The sequence below is a fragment of the Grammomys surdaster genome, unplaced genomic scaffold (assembly GCF_004785775.1).
Source record: "Grammomys surdaster isolate TR1022 unplaced genomic scaffold, NIH_TR_1.0 225, whole genome shotgun sequence".
Lineage (NCBI taxonomy): Eukaryota > Metazoa > Chordata > Mammalia > Rodentia > Muridae > Grammomys > Grammomys surdaster.
The window spans coordinates 1,108,252-1,125,696 of NW_021604670.1; the positions used below are offsets into that span (position 1 = coordinate 1,108,252).

Below are 17,445 nucleotides of genomic sequence, written 5' to 3' on the forward strand. Positions count from 1 at the left end.
GCTTTTGGTCACGGTGTTTTAGCACCACAATAGAAACTCTAACTGTGACAACAGTGAGATCCCCAAACACTGGCATAACAGTTTAGATTCCCATGAGTCACTGGTACAAGAAAGAATTCCTGAGGGACTCCTACATGTACTGAGCAGAGAGAAGCAGCTGCAGCAGACAGCCTCGACTTTGGGGTTGGTGAGGACCATATGGCAGGTAGTGTGTCCAAAAAGGTATCTCTAGATCGTCATTCCATGGCTTCAGATTGCAAAGACATAGTCCTCATTCAGTGAGGCAACTTAGACTCACTGACCAAGACAGGGGAGTTTCAGTATGACAGTGAACCCTGACGTTTCAACTAACCAATCTAAATCTAGAAAAGCTTAGACTACAGAACATTTTTAAAGAAAAGAGGTTCTTACTGCTCTCATAAATAGTAACTCTGAACATGAAAATTTTCCAAAGCAGATTTTTTTTTTGTTTATAAGATTGGGGAAGACTCATCCATCATCAACCAGCACCCATTGTAGATATATAATAACAATAATCCTTAAAAACTATCCCATAACAGTTTAAGCCCTAACAAACTTTATTATTCCTACTGATAGCCTTGTTATTAATAAATGAGTCCATAGCAAGAATGGACAAATTGTAGCATGGTCTTGCCAAAGCCCAGTGGGCCCTTCCTGTATAATACTATAGGACGTTAAGATGATTATGTGGACACTAATTAGCCTCCAGTCACATAATGAAATGTCCTTATGACATCCAAGGACTTGAATGGAAGTTGTGGGCAAATGTGGGTGAGGTCGGGGCAGCATGAGTTACTTACTGTCACTAAGAGTCCAGGCCCTGAGTTCTTCACTCCACTCCCCCTGGGCCTTGGTGTTGACTCTAGCTCGGACAGTGTACTGCTCCCTGGGGAGTAAGTTGTTCAGTAGCACTGAGGTCAGGTTCCCAGGCACTTTGATGTTCTGCTGGTCACTTTTTGTTTGCAGGGACCTCCTCTCAACTTCCACATAAAATTCATCTTCTGAGCTTGCAAATATCGGTTGCCAAGTCAAATTTAGAGCTGTCTGGCTTTTTGGCAGGAGACTGAGACCTCTTGGAGGAGGGAGTCCTAGGAATGACCAGAAGAGGGTTATTGTCATATTGGACAGAAGTAACAACAGCTCCAGGCGGCAGCTGCACAGAATGATCTTGGCTTTTAGAATAATATAAAACACTCACAAGCTAAAACAACAAAAACAACAAACAAAAAAACAAAAACCATAAGCAAACACCCATGATACTTCCCCTGATACGTCCCCTCATAACAAAATAGTAAATCTTCAAAGTAATTTTTATGTATACCCTGGGGAGTTTTAATACAGAAATATAACCTCCTTGAGGCAACATGAGTAAATTTTCAAGAGCCTTTAAAAATGTCTATATTCTTTTGCCTTAACACCTGACTACAAAGGATTTATGCTGAGAAAAGAAATATTCCAAAGGAAGATGAAAATATCTGTGGATGGAGACATTCCTTACGGCACCATTTACAGTCGTAAATGACTAGAGGAGGGCAAGTCATCATTCTCCAGTGAAGTTATAGAGCCGTCCCAAGGATTATCATAACAAACAAGAAGATCAGGGGCTCAACAAACATGTCCGTAGTATTATGGGTAAAAACTCTAATGGAAACTTCCTAAAAGTCAAGCCTACAATCGGAAAAGGAAAGCAGAGGCATTGATGGAAAGGAACACAGTGGGTTTTGTTTCAACACCATTTTAAGAAAGACGCTTTCAAGCTTTAAATGTCAGCAAGGAGAGTTTCAGATATCACAGCTGCTACGGTAAGGGGCCAGGCCTACCTCCATTCGGGCCACATTGCAGTATCCGCTAGAAACACCTGTTTGTTGTCTGGTCACAGTTACTCAGGCACCTGAAGTGCCAGAGAAATTGCCAAAAGAAATAATATGGGTTTTTTAAATTAGAGAGACAGGAGCATCTCACTCCTACTTTGCAATCTGGGCAAATTTATAACCTAAGTTCACCTGTAAAATGGCACAACCAGACTCATCTTCCAGACACAGAAGAACAAATGAGATAATGGGTTGAGAGGTCTTGGGAAGTCTTAGGAACTCTGCCAATATTTGTTCCCTTTCTCCTTTCCTTTCCCAGACCATGTCAACGAACAAAGGAAGAATATGTCTATTTTATTAATTGCAATTAATGACAGTCATTGATTTATAAGTTCCAGATAGAAAGTCCTTTCAAAGCATGGAAAAACAGCCTTCCTTCCTGATCTCAGGATGGTGGCATTATCGCCACTAGAGGCGAAACTGATTTGCAGAATGTGAGAACATTTCATATCATGACAGTGCTTTACAAATGGTGGTCATAGTCCACAAACAGACAGTGCACGTGTGGTATAAGAATCTTACATGCAATGGGGTCTAATAGAACCCATATTTAAAGAAAACCAAACAAACCTCTAGCACTTTAGAGTATGACATTTAAAAAAAGAATTTAAAAAACACTTTAAATTCTTAGCTGAAGGGAAAAGGGGTCTTACAGGTCTAACCACCGCTAATTATAAACCAATGAGGAGGAGCAGTTGGGCAAACATTTGCTTGGCATTATGTTAAAAGTCTCCTTGGCTCTATCGCTATAATCTAGGAAAATGCAGTGACCTGAGGTCTATCCCTTTTGCCAGCCTCTAGAGTTTGAATCCAGCATAAGCCACCCATGGTAGATATGCAGACAGCTTATAAAGAGAACACAGGTGAATATCAGAAAACACTTGTAAAATTCCTCATTCTTTGTTCTGGGTAGCTAGAGGAACTTCAAATGCAGCCATCTTTAGCCTCCCTTTCGGGACATTAAAATGGAAACTTAAGGGTTCTTTGGAAAGTTAATTGGATCATGTTTTGCTGGGGTAAACACATGAAAGGAACATTTTGTTAAAGTGATCACAGATGTGAAAGGCGAAGGCAGACTTGTGTTTCATTGAAGCAGACACAGGAAAAAAGATGGTCTGCTAAGGCAAGCACATGAAAGAACACATAATGAAGGATTCTTTGCTAACAACAGACATGTGTTGGTCCACCTTGTATTGCATAGTTGAGCTGCGTTTGTCAGAACTCCATAGAGAGAAAAAGCACCGAAAAAGTTCTGGTGGTATGCTGCAGTTTCTTGCCACTTCCGAGGGCTGATGGGATGCATGTGCTGAGGCAAGAACCATGCTGAGGCAAGGCACATGGAGGACACGTGATGTTTGGAAGATATAAATAGGACTCCGAAAGCCAGGTGTGGTGGCCCATGCCTTTAATCCCAGCACCTGGGAGGTACCAGTCAGGACATTTCTGAGTTCAAGGCCAGCCTGGACTACAGTCTGGCCAATACAGATGCAGATGCTTGCAGCCAATGATCCAACTGAGCACTGAGACCCCAATGGAAGAGTTAAGGGAGGGACTGAAGGAGCTGAAGGGTTTTGCAACCCCATAGGAAGAACAACAATATCAACCAACCAGACACCCCCCCCCAAGAGCTCCCAAGGACTAAACCACTAACCAAAGAGTACACCTGGAGGGACCCATGGCTCCAGCTGCATATGTAACAGAGGATGGCCTTATCCAGCATCAATGGGAGGGGAGGCCCTGGGTCCTGTGAAGGCTTGATGCCCCAGCAATAGGGGAATGCTAGGGCTGTGAGCCAGGAGTGGGTGGGTGCATGGGTGGGGTAGCACTCTCATGGAAGCAGCTGGGAGGGAGCATGGCAATAGGGGGTTGGTGGAGGTGAAACTGTGAAGAAGGATTGTGACGCGCCGCCTCGCCGATAAGGAGAACACGCCACACTTCAGGATTCTTCTGACAGCAGTTTACTTGTTACAGCTCTTTTAGATGGTGTTACAGCTCTCTTAGATGGTAGTGTTACAGCTCTCTTGGATGGTAGTGGCGAAGGACCCAGAGCCCCAGAGCCCACGGCTTATATAGAGTCCTGGGAGGACTTACTGCATGCTCATTGGCTCCTTAAGTGATGCCTAATTAGCATACTAGTTTTTCATTGGCTCTTGGAGTGAGGCTTAATTAGCATATTAGTTTTTGCTCCTTGCTCATGGCACACTCGGCTTGGCTCTGACTGAAGCCAGAGCGCGGGAAGCCGGCGCGCCCTGCGCAGGCGCACTTCCATTCATGGCTCTGTCAGAGCCGAGAAGCAGGGAGCCGGCGCGCCTTGCTCGGGCGCACTTTACTTCACAGCTCCCTCACAGTGCCGAGAGGCAGGGAGCCAGCACGCCTTGTTCGGGCGCATTTTACCTCATGGCTCCCTCACGGAGCCGCGCCATTGAATGCCGCTTCCTGACGGAGCCGCGCCATTGACAAATGGCGAATGCGGCTCCCAACAAAGGATGACATTTGAAATGTAAATAAATAAATAAATAAATAGGACTCCATGAAGTGATGGAGAGAGAGCTTGGCTAGCTGGTACAGCTAGCTGTGCAACACATGTGGGTCTGATCTTCACTTCCCTGAGAGAGGCATAACCAAGACTTCTGACGTTCCCTTAATCCCTACTGCTGACTCAAGCTGAAGTTGAGGCCTGGCTGTCTCTACTGTCACCGCTGTTGCTAATCTGGCTCTACTGGACTGCTGGTGTATCCGTGAGGTGTTTTCAAGTGGATCAAGAGCTGCTACCTGCTCACCTCTGAGCTGAACTGCTGATTTCCAGACAGCACAGACAGGAATTGCTCCAAAGAACCTTTTTAAATAGGTTCACTTCCCCAATATCCTTTCTTTTCCACTACCTCTGGTGGGTGGTGGGCTACAAAGGAGGTTAAAGTTTTTAAGAACCATCATTAAAATTAAGGTTTGAAAAAATTAAAATCACAGGGTATAGTGACCCTTCACCCAGCTTTGGCTTTTCTCTTCTCTGCAAATAAGCTCAGAATATGTTCTCTTCCCACCTTTCCTGGCCTGTGTGGCCTTCCCACCTCAATGAAAACATAAACAGTACAAGTGCCAGATGAATTAAAAAAGCAAGCATCAGCAAAATTCAATTGGTGGGAAAGGAGGACTTCAAGAATTCCCTTTCCACCGACCCCTGGAGGACTTTGAAATATTCCAAGAGACCTCTAACTGCATCCTGGCTGGAATGTATTCTGAGGACTGATGGTGGTGCTTCTGGTCTGTGGAGTGTTTTATGTTCTGGCCATGAATAATTTCCATGTGAGTCAGACTGTGACCTTCCTCTTTTGATCCAATACTGACCTATGCGAGAATTAACTGCCACTTGCCTGTGAGTGCAGGCTAATGACATAGCAGGTACCCCTTGCTCTCAAATGATAGAAACTTTTATTATCTCTGTGGAGTTTATGCTATTTTTTTTTATTGTGATGGGTTGCCATTTCTTACTGTCACCCTAGAAGCGATTAGAAAGTTTACAGAGAAATGGTGGTCAGAGTCTGCATGAAGTGTAGACAGTGGAGAGGTATGATGAAAGTGTGAAATGGCAGGAATCCTGGGACTGTACAAACAAAGCAGGGTATACAGAGCAGGCGAGAGAGGGTGAGAGCTGTACTTGCAAGGACTACAAACTCCATCATTAGAAAGCCCCAAGAGAGCCGTTAAGGTAAAGCATCTAGGGACCAAACAACCAAAACTCAAGAGCTGTAACTTAGCTGCTAGGCATTGGTACTCTAAGCCCTGGGCAATGAACTTCTCTCCCTTAAGGGCCTAGAGCAATAAGAGCTTTGGGATTTAGAGGTAAAGGCTTCTGTGTTTGGAAGCTACTGTTGTGTGGATACAAAGTGTCGCCAGAAGAGCTCATGTACTGCAGACTTGGCTCTTAGAGGGAGGTTCATCTTTTAGATGTTCTAGAAAAATGAGGAAGTAAAACCTAACTAGATGATTAACTTATTGGATATGGGTACTTAGGGATTGTTTTGGTACCTGGCCCTTTGCTCTACCCAGCTCTTCATGTCTACCGTAAGGGGAAGAAGATCCCTTTGCTACAGGCTCTCTCCAACAGTATGTTCTGCCCACATAGACAAAGCTGAGTGAGCATAGATCAAACCATCTGAAATCATGAGTCAAAACACACCTTTCCTCCCTAAGTTGTTGTCCTGGGAATTAGTCCAAGTGACCAGGATGCCTAAACAGTTATGACTTGTTATATAACACAGGGAACACACAAGAACTTGCAACTATAAAACACTCATCAAAAGATAGTAACAGGGTGACTAAACACACCAAATAACTCAAAGGACAAGAGGAGAATGTTATAATGGTCACTCTACTGTCTCAAAGGAAGGCATGGAGTGACAGAGAGATGGAAGCCAGGCCAGCATCGAGGAGTCTGCACAAATTGAGAGCTCCTCCATTCACACAGTGCAAGGCCTCTAAATATCACCAATAAGTCAAGAAATGTTCTATGAGGCATGACTCGCACATGTAAATCAGTACTCCAGAGGCTGAAGCATAAGAATATGACAGATAGAGGCCAGTGTGAGCTATATTGTGAATTCTGGTCCAGCCTGGACTGTAGAGTGAAGCTCTATCTAAAATAGATAGATAGATAGATAGATAGATAGATAGATAGATAGATAGATAGATATTTAAAAAGCAACAAAAGTCAGATGCAGATATTTATATCCAACCAATGGACAGAAGCTTCTGAGCCCTGTGGTTGAATTAGGGAAAAGCTGGAAGAAGCTGAGGAGGAGGGCAACCCTATAGGAAAACCAGCAGTCTCAAATAAACTGGACCCCTGAAATCTCTCAAACACTGGACCACCAACCAGGCAGCATACACCAGCTGATATGAGGCCCCCAACACATATACAGTAGAGGACTGCCCGGTCTGGGTTAAGTCAGAGAAGATGCACCTAACCCTCAAGAGGGGTGTGCCTGAGGGATGGAGACAGGGGAGCGGGGAGGAGGTATGGGATGTGGAACAGTAAGAGGGTGGGCCGGGAGGGAAATAAAATTTGGAGTTTAAAATAAATGAAATTTTTAAAAAGCAATAACAACAACAAATAAAAATTAAAAAGTGAAAAATAAACTCACAAAACCACAAAAAACCAAAATAATAGGAAAGGAAAAAAAGAAGAAAGGAAGGATAGAAAGAAAGAAACAAAGAGAAAGATGCTTCTCTATATATTATCCAAACCATGTGGACCAAGGCCAGGAGCAGCATTAATCGTCTCTGGGGAATTTATTAGAAACCATAATTGTTGACCTATAGCCTTGAACTTATTGGATCAAAGTTTAGGGTAGATGGGGCTGGAGAGATGGCTCAGGGGTTAAGAGCACTGGCTTCTCTTCTAAAGCACCCGGCTTGATCTCCAGACCCATATGATGGTTCACAATGGACTATAATTCAAGTCCCAGGGGATCTGATACCCTCTCTGACTTCCCCAGACACTGCATGAATGTATTGCACAGACATATATACACACAGCAGGTAGAAGGAATAACATACACACAAAATAATAAAACAAAATTTTTAAAAATTCTGGGAATAAGGTCCAACAATTTGTTTTAATAAACTCTTCTGGTGGTTCTGATGGATCTTCATGTTCAAACCACTGACTTAGCAACATGAAGGTAAACCCTGTAAGAAATAGCTTTACATAGAAACAGTTGCTGATAGGAAGCAGGGCTGGGGGAGGAGGAGGGGGGGAGCCGAGGAGGACTGTTCTTCAGACAAAAGCCTTTCCTTCTATTTGATGTTTGAACTATGGGCACAAATTACTTTGAAAAATAGAAATTATTTTTTTAAAAATAAATAAACTTGAATTTCTGAAGCATATTTGTGGCAGACGCCTGGAGTGGCCCCATGGGATGGAAACAGGAAGCTGGGGGTGATACACAGAAGTCAAGGCTCAACACACTGGCTGCTAAGTCAATCTCAGGGATGTCCTTGCCTTCCTGAAGGCTCATCTGCTTCCTCCTCTGTCCTCCTGAATGGCCACAGTCCCCCTCCCCCAGGGAGACAGACCAGCAGTCCAGCCCAAATAAAGGAACTGTTTGGCTTGAAATATCGAGTCTTCCTGTCACTTTCCCACCCATTCCACAGCAAAGTCCTTCCACCCCCATCCCCACCCACCCACTCACCCAACACCACCCTTCCTGGTCTTCCTTCCTCTTTCCCCTTCCTCCCCCTCCCACCCAGCTCAGGAATAAATGTCGGTTGGCTTCAACTGACCGATAGACGCTGTAGTGAATCGTCTCACAGGTCCAGGATGCCCTTCCCCACCCTCTCCAGGACGGGCCAGCTGCACACACAGCTCATAGTCAGTCCGAGGCTCCAAGTAGTTGAGCGTGACAATCTCATTCATCACTGGGAAGAGAGAAAGTCCAGAAAGCTTCAGGTTACAACCTGTTATGTTTTGTAAACCAGAGTGGCTGCTTTTGCAGGGCGAACTAAATTAGGTTTTTAAAAAGCAGTGTCTCAGTGAAATAAAGAGGTAATTCCATCTTCAAGGACATACAGTTTCCAATGTAAGAGGAATTAGGGCTTGGAACAAGTATTTCCAGGTTTGGGGTACATATATACATATACATATATACATATACATATACATATACATATACATATACATATACATATACATATATATTGGCAAGTATATTTTTAGGTTTTGGTTTTGGTATACACTTTAGCATGTATATTTTAGGTTTTGATATACACAGTAACGTGTATACTTTTAGGTTTTGGTATACACAGTAACGTGTATACTTTTAGGTTTTGGTATACACATTAGCATGTATATTTTTAGATTTTGGTATATACATTAGCATCTTTATTTCTATGTTTTTTAGCGTCTATAGTTTTAGGTTTTGATATATACTTTAGCATGTATATTTTAGGTTTTGGTATACACATTAGCATTATATGTTTAGGCCATGTATACATTTCTGCTCTAGTGTTTGTACATTTTCATTTGCAAAATTAATCCCAACAGATTTACCACATAGGATGCCATACTTGGGTGGCTCAATTAACATAATATAAAATAATATTATTTTCACTGTTTTCAAGGACATAAACTGATTGCGATCAAACTGTCTAGAGAAAAAAGGCCCAGTGGTTTTTGTTTAACACTACCAGACAATGGATTCATTCAGACTCCTACAGTGAGGAGCTCTAGAGTCCCTTAAAAACACAGGCATGTGCTTTTCTCTCAGCCATTTGTTCTGTTGGTCTCTTTAGCCCTGTCTTTATAACTATGGATATTGCAAAGTTCAGCTTTTGACTTACCTTATGATAAGTTGCTAATTGGTTTTTTAAAAAGTGAACTATGTTTAACAATTATTAGAAGATTATTTTTCATTATTAAAGCCATATTACAAAAAAAAAGCCCCAGCTATTCATGTTAAAATGAAAAAAACACAAATCAACCTTAGATCCTTGAGATACTAAATCTGCGTTGTATCTACAATGGAATGTGAAGAGTTCAGTAATAAATAATGTCACTTGATTCTGGGTGTCAAGTTCAGCTGCGTTATGAAGTCAGGCCCCTGTTTTTCTTATATTGTTTTTAGATCTCTTTGGTTTTTTGTGTATGGGGGTGTGTTTTACCTGCATATGTAAGTATACTATGTGGGTGCCTGGTGCATGTGGAGGTCAGAAGAGTTAGTCAGATCCCCTTTGGACAGATCTGAGCCACCACAGGGATGCTGGAGAGTGAACCCAGCTCTGGTGCATGAGCAAAGACCCCTTTTTCTTATTTTTTTTTATAATGTTCACACATGTCTTCATACAGTAGAACAAAAAAGTTTAAGGGAAATAATTCAGGGAAATTAGGCATAATTTGATGAAATTGGGAGTGGCAGAATCCACATGGCCCTCTAGCAGGGCAACGATGGGACAGTCTGCAAGATGGCCCAGTTAAAAGAGCATGGGTAGTTGACAGTGCTATGTTTTTAACATACCTTTTAAAAATTATAGTTTTACATTATCACACAGCCAATAAATCCAATATATGTTTTAAGACACATTTACCTTTTTCATGAAATTCATAATCTTTTGTTTTAGTTTACAGTATTTTCCCCCAGCAGCAGGGAAGGGCGGGCAGCCCTCATTACAACACCCTTCTTTTCCCTACCCTAAGTGCGACCCTGTCTCCACAGATTAAATTTTTCCAGAGTCAACTTTTTATATAAAACCCTCTGCATTAATTGTCTAGCACAAGAAACCTACCTTTGTGCTATATACTGCAAGAAACCTTTGACAGTGTCTTCAGGATGAGACAAGGTAAGAAATGAAAGGCGGGGTAAGGTGCCTCTAACACAGAAGAAATAATTGTTCTCAAGATTTAGGCAGATTAAGTACCTCTGCCTTTCCATCATGGCCCATGGTATAATCATACTTTCCACCATGGCCAGGCATGGCAGAGTTTTAAAGTCATGACTGGCAGTTCAGAAGCCTGAGACAAAATGCTGATATACATGGCTACGCCTGAGTACCAGAGTGCTCAGTGGTATTAAGCAAGTCATTCCTAGAACTTTCATGGCTTCTGCTTGTGGTAAAATATTCTTGTTTTTCTATTAGCTGATATGGGTAGGGAATTTTGATGTATAGAGGACATCTTTTTTCTGGTACTAGACCTCCAGTTGGTACCGTTTGTGTCCAAATCTTACCTTGAATATGTTTCCAGGCCTGATTGACAGGTTTATAGAGAAGCTTCTTGGATTTGATCGGTCCATCCCCAAAGTAAGGCTCAGAGCTGATATTGATGATAGCAAAGTTGTGTCCAGTGTCAATCACATTTGGGGCACGCAGGGGCTTTGGAAGAACTAAATACAATTTTAGCAGTCAGAATCATTCTTGAGCATTAGGGGTTTGCTATTGTTTAATCTCATAGTTAAGTCTCCGAGAGTTCTGATTCAATCCTGTCTTCCCACCACAATCTCTGCCTTTTTAAAAAATGATCCCTTTTGGTGGGTGCTGATTACATGAAGGCTTAAAATCTAAAATTTGTACCATGTCACAGCTGGCCCCATCATTGCTTTTTCTTATTGCCTTTGGGGTTTTTGATTTTTGTTTTTTTGTTTTTTTAAGAAAATGCCCTTGCTTTAAGTGCAAGAAACCTACCTTTGACAGAAATGTTGAAAGGCTTTTCCACCATCCCAGCCACTGTGTTCACACTGCAGACCCAAACTCCTGAGTCAGGAGGTAAGACTCGGTTGACAGTGAATATGGCCACTGAGAAACGATCTGTATGGTTGAAGTCATTTGGCTAGAACAGTCAGTCAAACACACCAAAAGTTAGAATTTCTTGGGGTACTTACACACAAAGGCTCATAACACATACTCCAGCTCATTGTTTAGGAGGAAGTTTTCTAGGAGAGTCTGAGGAGCTAAGTACAATGCTAATATAATCACTGGCTTATTTCCAAAGCTATTGTAGCAGCCCTGAAAGTTTGTATTGGACTGGTGCCCTCCCAGATCCTGCTGTTGTATTTGTATTTGAAAGTGTTGAATAAACACTTACCAGTAAGGAGTTTAATTCTTTTAAAACTGCCCTCGGTAGCAATTTTTTCCTTTTTAGATATGGTAGGATGGAAAGACAAAGTAGCTTCCTGTATATTTGAGGGGCTGTTAGGAATGGTGCAAAGTGAAAAGACATGTAGATCTAAAGACTCTATTCCTTTTGTCCACTTCCTCAGACACTTATCCTCACCCATCCATGTTTGTGTAAACATGAGGCAGGCAATGCTAAAAAGTTACAGGTAGAAGACCAAGATGACCGCTGAATTAGAAGTTCCAGCAATGTTCTCTTCACAGAGCAATAAACCCAAAGACCTATATTCACTTGCCAAAATGCTTTCATGAGAGCTGAGGGAATCAGGTGAGAGAAACCAGTGCTGACTTGTAACATGAAAATAAGAAAAGGTATACTGTAGAAGGAAGAAAGGCAACTTACTTGGAGTTCCTCAAACTCCAAGCAGTATAGTGTGAAAAGAGATGCCTCCCTTTTGTTGGGGGATGGGGAGATTAACTCCAGGTCTTAGACCTAATCTAGTATCAGGCTTGTCATGGTGAAACCCAGTGTCAGGCAGAGCCTCATAACCTTGCCCCACTCCACAAGTACGGACTCTGTAAGCTAAACTGTTGGGCCTTTATTGGCTAAGAACTGCCTCCATCATGAGACCTTTGGGCCATAGCAAGGAGCAGGATTCCATCAACCAAGGAGCAAAGAAAGAAGCTGAGCATGGGACCTTGCCTTGGAGCTCAGTGTCAAACAGTGAGACAAAGCATTAGATGGATCCCGAACACCTACATCATAAGACCAGTGCTCAAGAAAAGAGCCTCCAGATACAGAATATCTAAAACTAAATACAAGGAGGAGGAACTGGAATAACCAAACAAGGACAAAAATAAATTAGTAAGAGACTAAATTGGGAATTTCAATACATGTAACACTCTGAAAAGGCCAAATCTATGGGTTATAGGCGTAGAACAAGAATTTCATTCTAAAGGCATAGAATACATAAAACATATATAGCCATATATATAAAACATTATAACAGAAAAAATTCCCAGAGCTAGAAAAAAAAAACATGCCAATCCAGATACAGGAGTCATTTAGGCACCACAGAGACAGATCATAAAAGAATCTCCTTGTCTAATTATAATTAGGAACACTAAATACACAGGACAAAGATTATTGAAAACAAGAGAGAAACATCATGTCCCATATAAAAATGGGTCTGTTGGGATAACAGCAGATAGTCAACTGAAACTTTAAAAGCACAGAGAACTTGAAGTATTTCAAGTCCCAAAAGATAATAATACCAACCTAGAAAACTACACTCAGCAAAGTTATCTGTCCTCAAAGCAAATTTAAAACATATGACAATGAGAAATAGACTAAAGGAATTTATGACCACTAAGCCAGCTTTACAGAAAATACTTGAATGAGTCCTGAATACTCAGGGATACTGTAAAGAAAACAAACCTACCCAGGTAGCCATGGGGAAGACTTTAATCCACATTAGAATAATAGTTAATGAAGAGAGAAGAAAAAACAGCAAACATTACAAATTCAATGAAATGTCATGAATCAATACACATCTTTCAATATTAACTCTGAATATTAATGATCTCATTCCAAAGGCACAGAGAAGTAGATACTATAAAAAAGAAAGCAGGACCCACTTCTTTCTTGCCTACAAGAAATCCACCTTACAACAAAAGACAGACACTACCTTAATGTTATACCTTAAAGTGCTGGAAAAAACAAACCAGACCTTAAGTCAGTAGGTGATAAGAAATCATTAAGATCAGAGGAGAAATTAATGAATAGAAACTAAGAACAACAACAGCAAAATACAGAGAATGAAAAACACAAGAATTGGCTCTCTAGAATATAAACAAAATAGAGCATCAAATTAATTGAAAGAGAGAACCCAGGTAAATGAAATTAGAGGCGAAAAAGAAACCATGACAAAAGATACCAAAAAAAATGAAGAAAAATTTTAGGTCTTACTTTAAAATATATATTTCACTGCGGGGTTTAATAAGAATGCTGCCCATAGGCTTGTATATTTGAATGCTTAGCAATCAGGGAGTGGTACTACTTGAGAGGAATTAAGATGTGTAGTCTTGTTGGAGAAAGTGTATTATTGGAGGTAGGCTTTGCTGTTTTCAAAGGCCTAAGCCAAGACGAAAGTCTCTCTCTCCCTACTGCCTTTGGACTCCAGTGGACTGTAGAACTCTCAGCACCATGTCTTCCTGCGTGCCACCAAGCTTCCTGCCATCATGAGAATGGTCTAAACTTCTAAAGCAGTAAGCCAGCTCCAATTACATATTTTTTCTTCATGACAGTTGCTATGATCATGTTTTCTCTTCACAGCAATAAAACAATGGCATCCACTAACTTAGAAAATCTAAAAGAAATATGTGGTTATATAGATGCATATAATTTATGAAAATTAAACCAAGATGAGATGGTTTAAACAGATCTACAATAAGCAGGTCTAATATAGCAGTAATAATAATAATCTTCCAACTAAAAAAAGACCAGGCCCAGATTGATTCACTGGTAAATTTTGTTAAACCTTCAAAGAATAATTAAGACTGGAGCTTTTCAGAGAGTGCCATAAAATAGACAAGAGAAAACCATTACCAGACTCTTTTTTACCAAGCTAAAATTACTCTGATACTTCGACCATGTAAAGACACAACAAAATAAGAAAATTATAGAATATAGGCACTAAAGGAGAATAATTATGTTGTTATCTCTCAAGATATAGAAAAAGCCTTTGACAAAATCCAATGTCTCTTCATTCAGAATAGAAGAAACATATACAAAAAAATAAAGGTTATACATAACAAATCTATAGTTGGTATTATATTAAATGGTGGAAAAGCACAAATTATTTCTGTTAGAATTAGTAACAAAACAAGGGTATTCCACTATTGCTATATTTACTCAATACAGATATAGAAGTCTTAGTCAGAGGTAAAATGTTGTTATAATAAAAACAGTATAAAATATTGGTAAAAATGTGAAAAGATATCTTGTCTTGATTACTAAGTAGAACAAACACTGTTAAAATGGTTCATACTACCCGAAGCAAACAATTCAATCTCCATAAAAACACCAGTGAAACTCCTAATATCTCCTTATATTTGAAAAAAACTCACAATAACAATAAGACCACAAAGAGGCTGTAGAGATGACTCTGAGGTTAAAGCATTTATTGCTCCTTCAAACGATGCGGGTTCCAAGCCTAGCACTCACATTGCAGGTCACAACCACTTGTCATTCCAGTCCCAGGAGATCTCATACTCTCTTCTGGCCTCTGTGGGCTTCTGTACCTATGCAGTACACATATACCCATATATACACACAGGCTCACACGTATATAAATTAACTGACAGAAAAAAACTGGACAAAAACTAAATGCAAGAGTCCTTACAATTTCCATCTATACTGCAAAATTCTAGTGATTAAAACAGCATGATATTGACGTGAGATTAAGAAGCACAAACTACTGGAACAAAATAGAGAGCTGAGAAGCAGAACTCATATCTACAGTAAACTAATCTGCAACGAAGTGCTACAAATATGCAATGGAACAAGGATAGTCTTTTCAGTAAGTGACACCAGGGAAACTGTGTGCTCACAGTCTAGGACTGGACCATAGTCTCTCCACACCCCAAATGGGAACTGTGGGGAAACACTCTGCACATGAGCATGGAAAAGGAAGTTTTAGATAAGGACCATCCACAGTTAATGTGTGTCTTCTCTATCAAACAAATGACAGCCTATGATGGTGAAAATGTGGAGTAAGGGAAAGACTTGTCTATTGCTGGTTGGGAGTGCAAATTCATATAACACTATGAAAATCAGGGTGGGGATTCCTCAGTTAGCTGGGGATAGATCTACCTCAAGACCCAGCTATACCACTCTTGGGCATAGATCCAAAGAACACTTCATCCTACTACAGAGGCTCTTGCTCTTCCATGTTCACTGCTGCTGTCTTCACAATAGGCAGAAATTGGAAACTGTTTAGATGTCTCTCAACAGAAGAATGTATGAGGAAAATGTGGAACATTTACACAATGAATACTACTTGCCTCTAAAAAAATGCAATTATGAAATTTTCAGGTAAGTAGATGGAGCTAGAAAAAAATCATCCGGAGTGAAATGACCCAGACCCAAATAAGACAAATGTAGTATGTATTCTCTCGTATGTGGATATTAGCTGTTAAAGAAGGCTATGATCCATATAACCATAGATGTTGGGTACAGAGGAAAGGGCTAGAGGAGATGGAAACAGCATATATAGTTATGGAGAGATGCGGAGGGATTGTAATGGGATGATTAAATGAAGAGGGGGAGAAAGGAAGCGGTAGGAAAATGCTAGAGGAACAGCTAAAACTAAGGGCCGTTTCAGGGATCACATAGAAGCCTACAACTGTAGAAGCTTGTTAGATATTCTCACACAATCAAATGACAGTTTATGATGGTGAAAGTGTGGAGTAAGGGGAAGACTCATTCATTGCTGGTTGGGAGTGCAAATTCATATAGCACTATGAAAAATCTTACATGAAATACATGAAAAATATTTGAATGGAATATTTGAATGGGGAGACAAAGGCCAAAGGCCCAACTACATCTCTCTTGCCACCAAGTGAAATATCCCTTTCTTTTTTCTTTCTTTCTTTTTTTTTTGTTTTTTTGTTTTTTGTTTTTTGAGACAGGGTTTCTCTGTGTAGCCCTGGCTGTCCTGGAACTCATTCTGTAGACCAGGCTGGCCTCGAACTCAGAAATCCGCCTGCCTCTGCCTCCCAAGTGCTGGGATTAAAGGCATGCGCCACCACTGCCCAGCCAAGTAAAACATCCTGTGCCAGATTAGGTTACGTCTAATCAAGTTGTTGGACAAATGGGTCTCATGGAAACCTTCAAAAAACACAGGCTATTGCCATGGCTATTTGTTACTTTCCAACTTTCCACAAACTGATGATAAGGCCCTACTGCTGAAGACAACACCTATATTACTCACTGAACACTGAAAAGTCAAGCTGGTGTCTATCTAGAGCCTCCACCCCTAATGACTACTGTCCCTGGTATAGAAAAATACTCTGTATACTACCAGAAGAGAAATGTAACCCCAACCTAACTACAAACCCTTCAACTTACAATGGTGACCTTTCTGTATGATATGCTGTTACAATAGTGGCACAAAAGTCAGGAGAGTAGACAATAGTTTTCTGATTAGATTTAAGGTCCACACCATGAGATGAAACCCATGCCTAACACTGCTCAGATAGCCAAGAACCTGAGACTAAATAGGCCATGGAACAAGGGGGAGGCCAAATACCACTGTTCTGCTTAAAGAAACATAATAATAAAATGACTCCCAACAACATGCTGCTATATGTATAAATCAGTGTCTCTCTCAGCCAGTATCAGGTCCTCCTACAGCAGATGGGAACAAATATGGAGACTCACAACAGGATAGAGAGTGAGACACCTTGGAACATTCAGATAGTACCCCATTGCTGACAGGGAAAGTAGACACAATCTCCTATCCCTAAACCTATCTATCTCCAACTGACAACCACTTTCCAAGGAAAAATTAGTTTTCTCTAATGGAGCCCCACTGAGTATACAAACCACGTTATAGGAACGCCCCATGTCTAGAAGATGACTGAGGTACTTTAAATATGCTTGGCCCATGGAAAGTGGCACTATTAGAAGGTGTGGCCTTATTGGAGGAGGTGTAGCCATGTTAAAAAAAAAGTGTGTTACTGTGGAGGTAGGACCTTGAGGTCTCATATGTATGCTCAAATCTGCCAGTGTGATCATAGCCTCTTCCTGGCTGCCTTCAGAGAACAGTCTCCTTTTGCTGCCTGTGGATCAAGTTGTAGAACTCTTCGCTCCTCCAGCACTACGACTGCCATACTTTCCACCATGATGATAATGGACTGAACCTCTGAAACGGTAAGCCAGCTCCAT

The 17,445-nt window shown here is 41.0% G+C and overlaps 1 protein-coding gene across 2 annotated transcripts in view; it reads right to left on the minus strand.

The window, feature by feature from the left end:
• Positions 1-17,445, minus strand: part of Tek (TEK receptor tyrosine kinase) — a 118,307-nt gene that overhangs the window by 34,118 nt on the left and 66,744 nt on the right. For both annotated transcript variants that reach the window (XM_028773388.1, XM_028773389.1), the window contains exons 9-12: positions 11,067-11,211; positions 10,613-10,768; positions 8,175-8,309; positions 822-1,109 (exon numbers count right to left, since the gene is read on the minus strand). In XM_028773388.1, the coding sequence (XP_028629221.1) occupies positions 822-1,109; positions 8,175-8,309; positions 10,613-10,768; positions 11,067-11,211 (724 nt within the window). The remainder of the gene's footprint in view (positions 1-821; positions 1,110-8,174; positions 8,310-10,612; positions 10,769-11,066; positions 11,212-17,445) is intronic.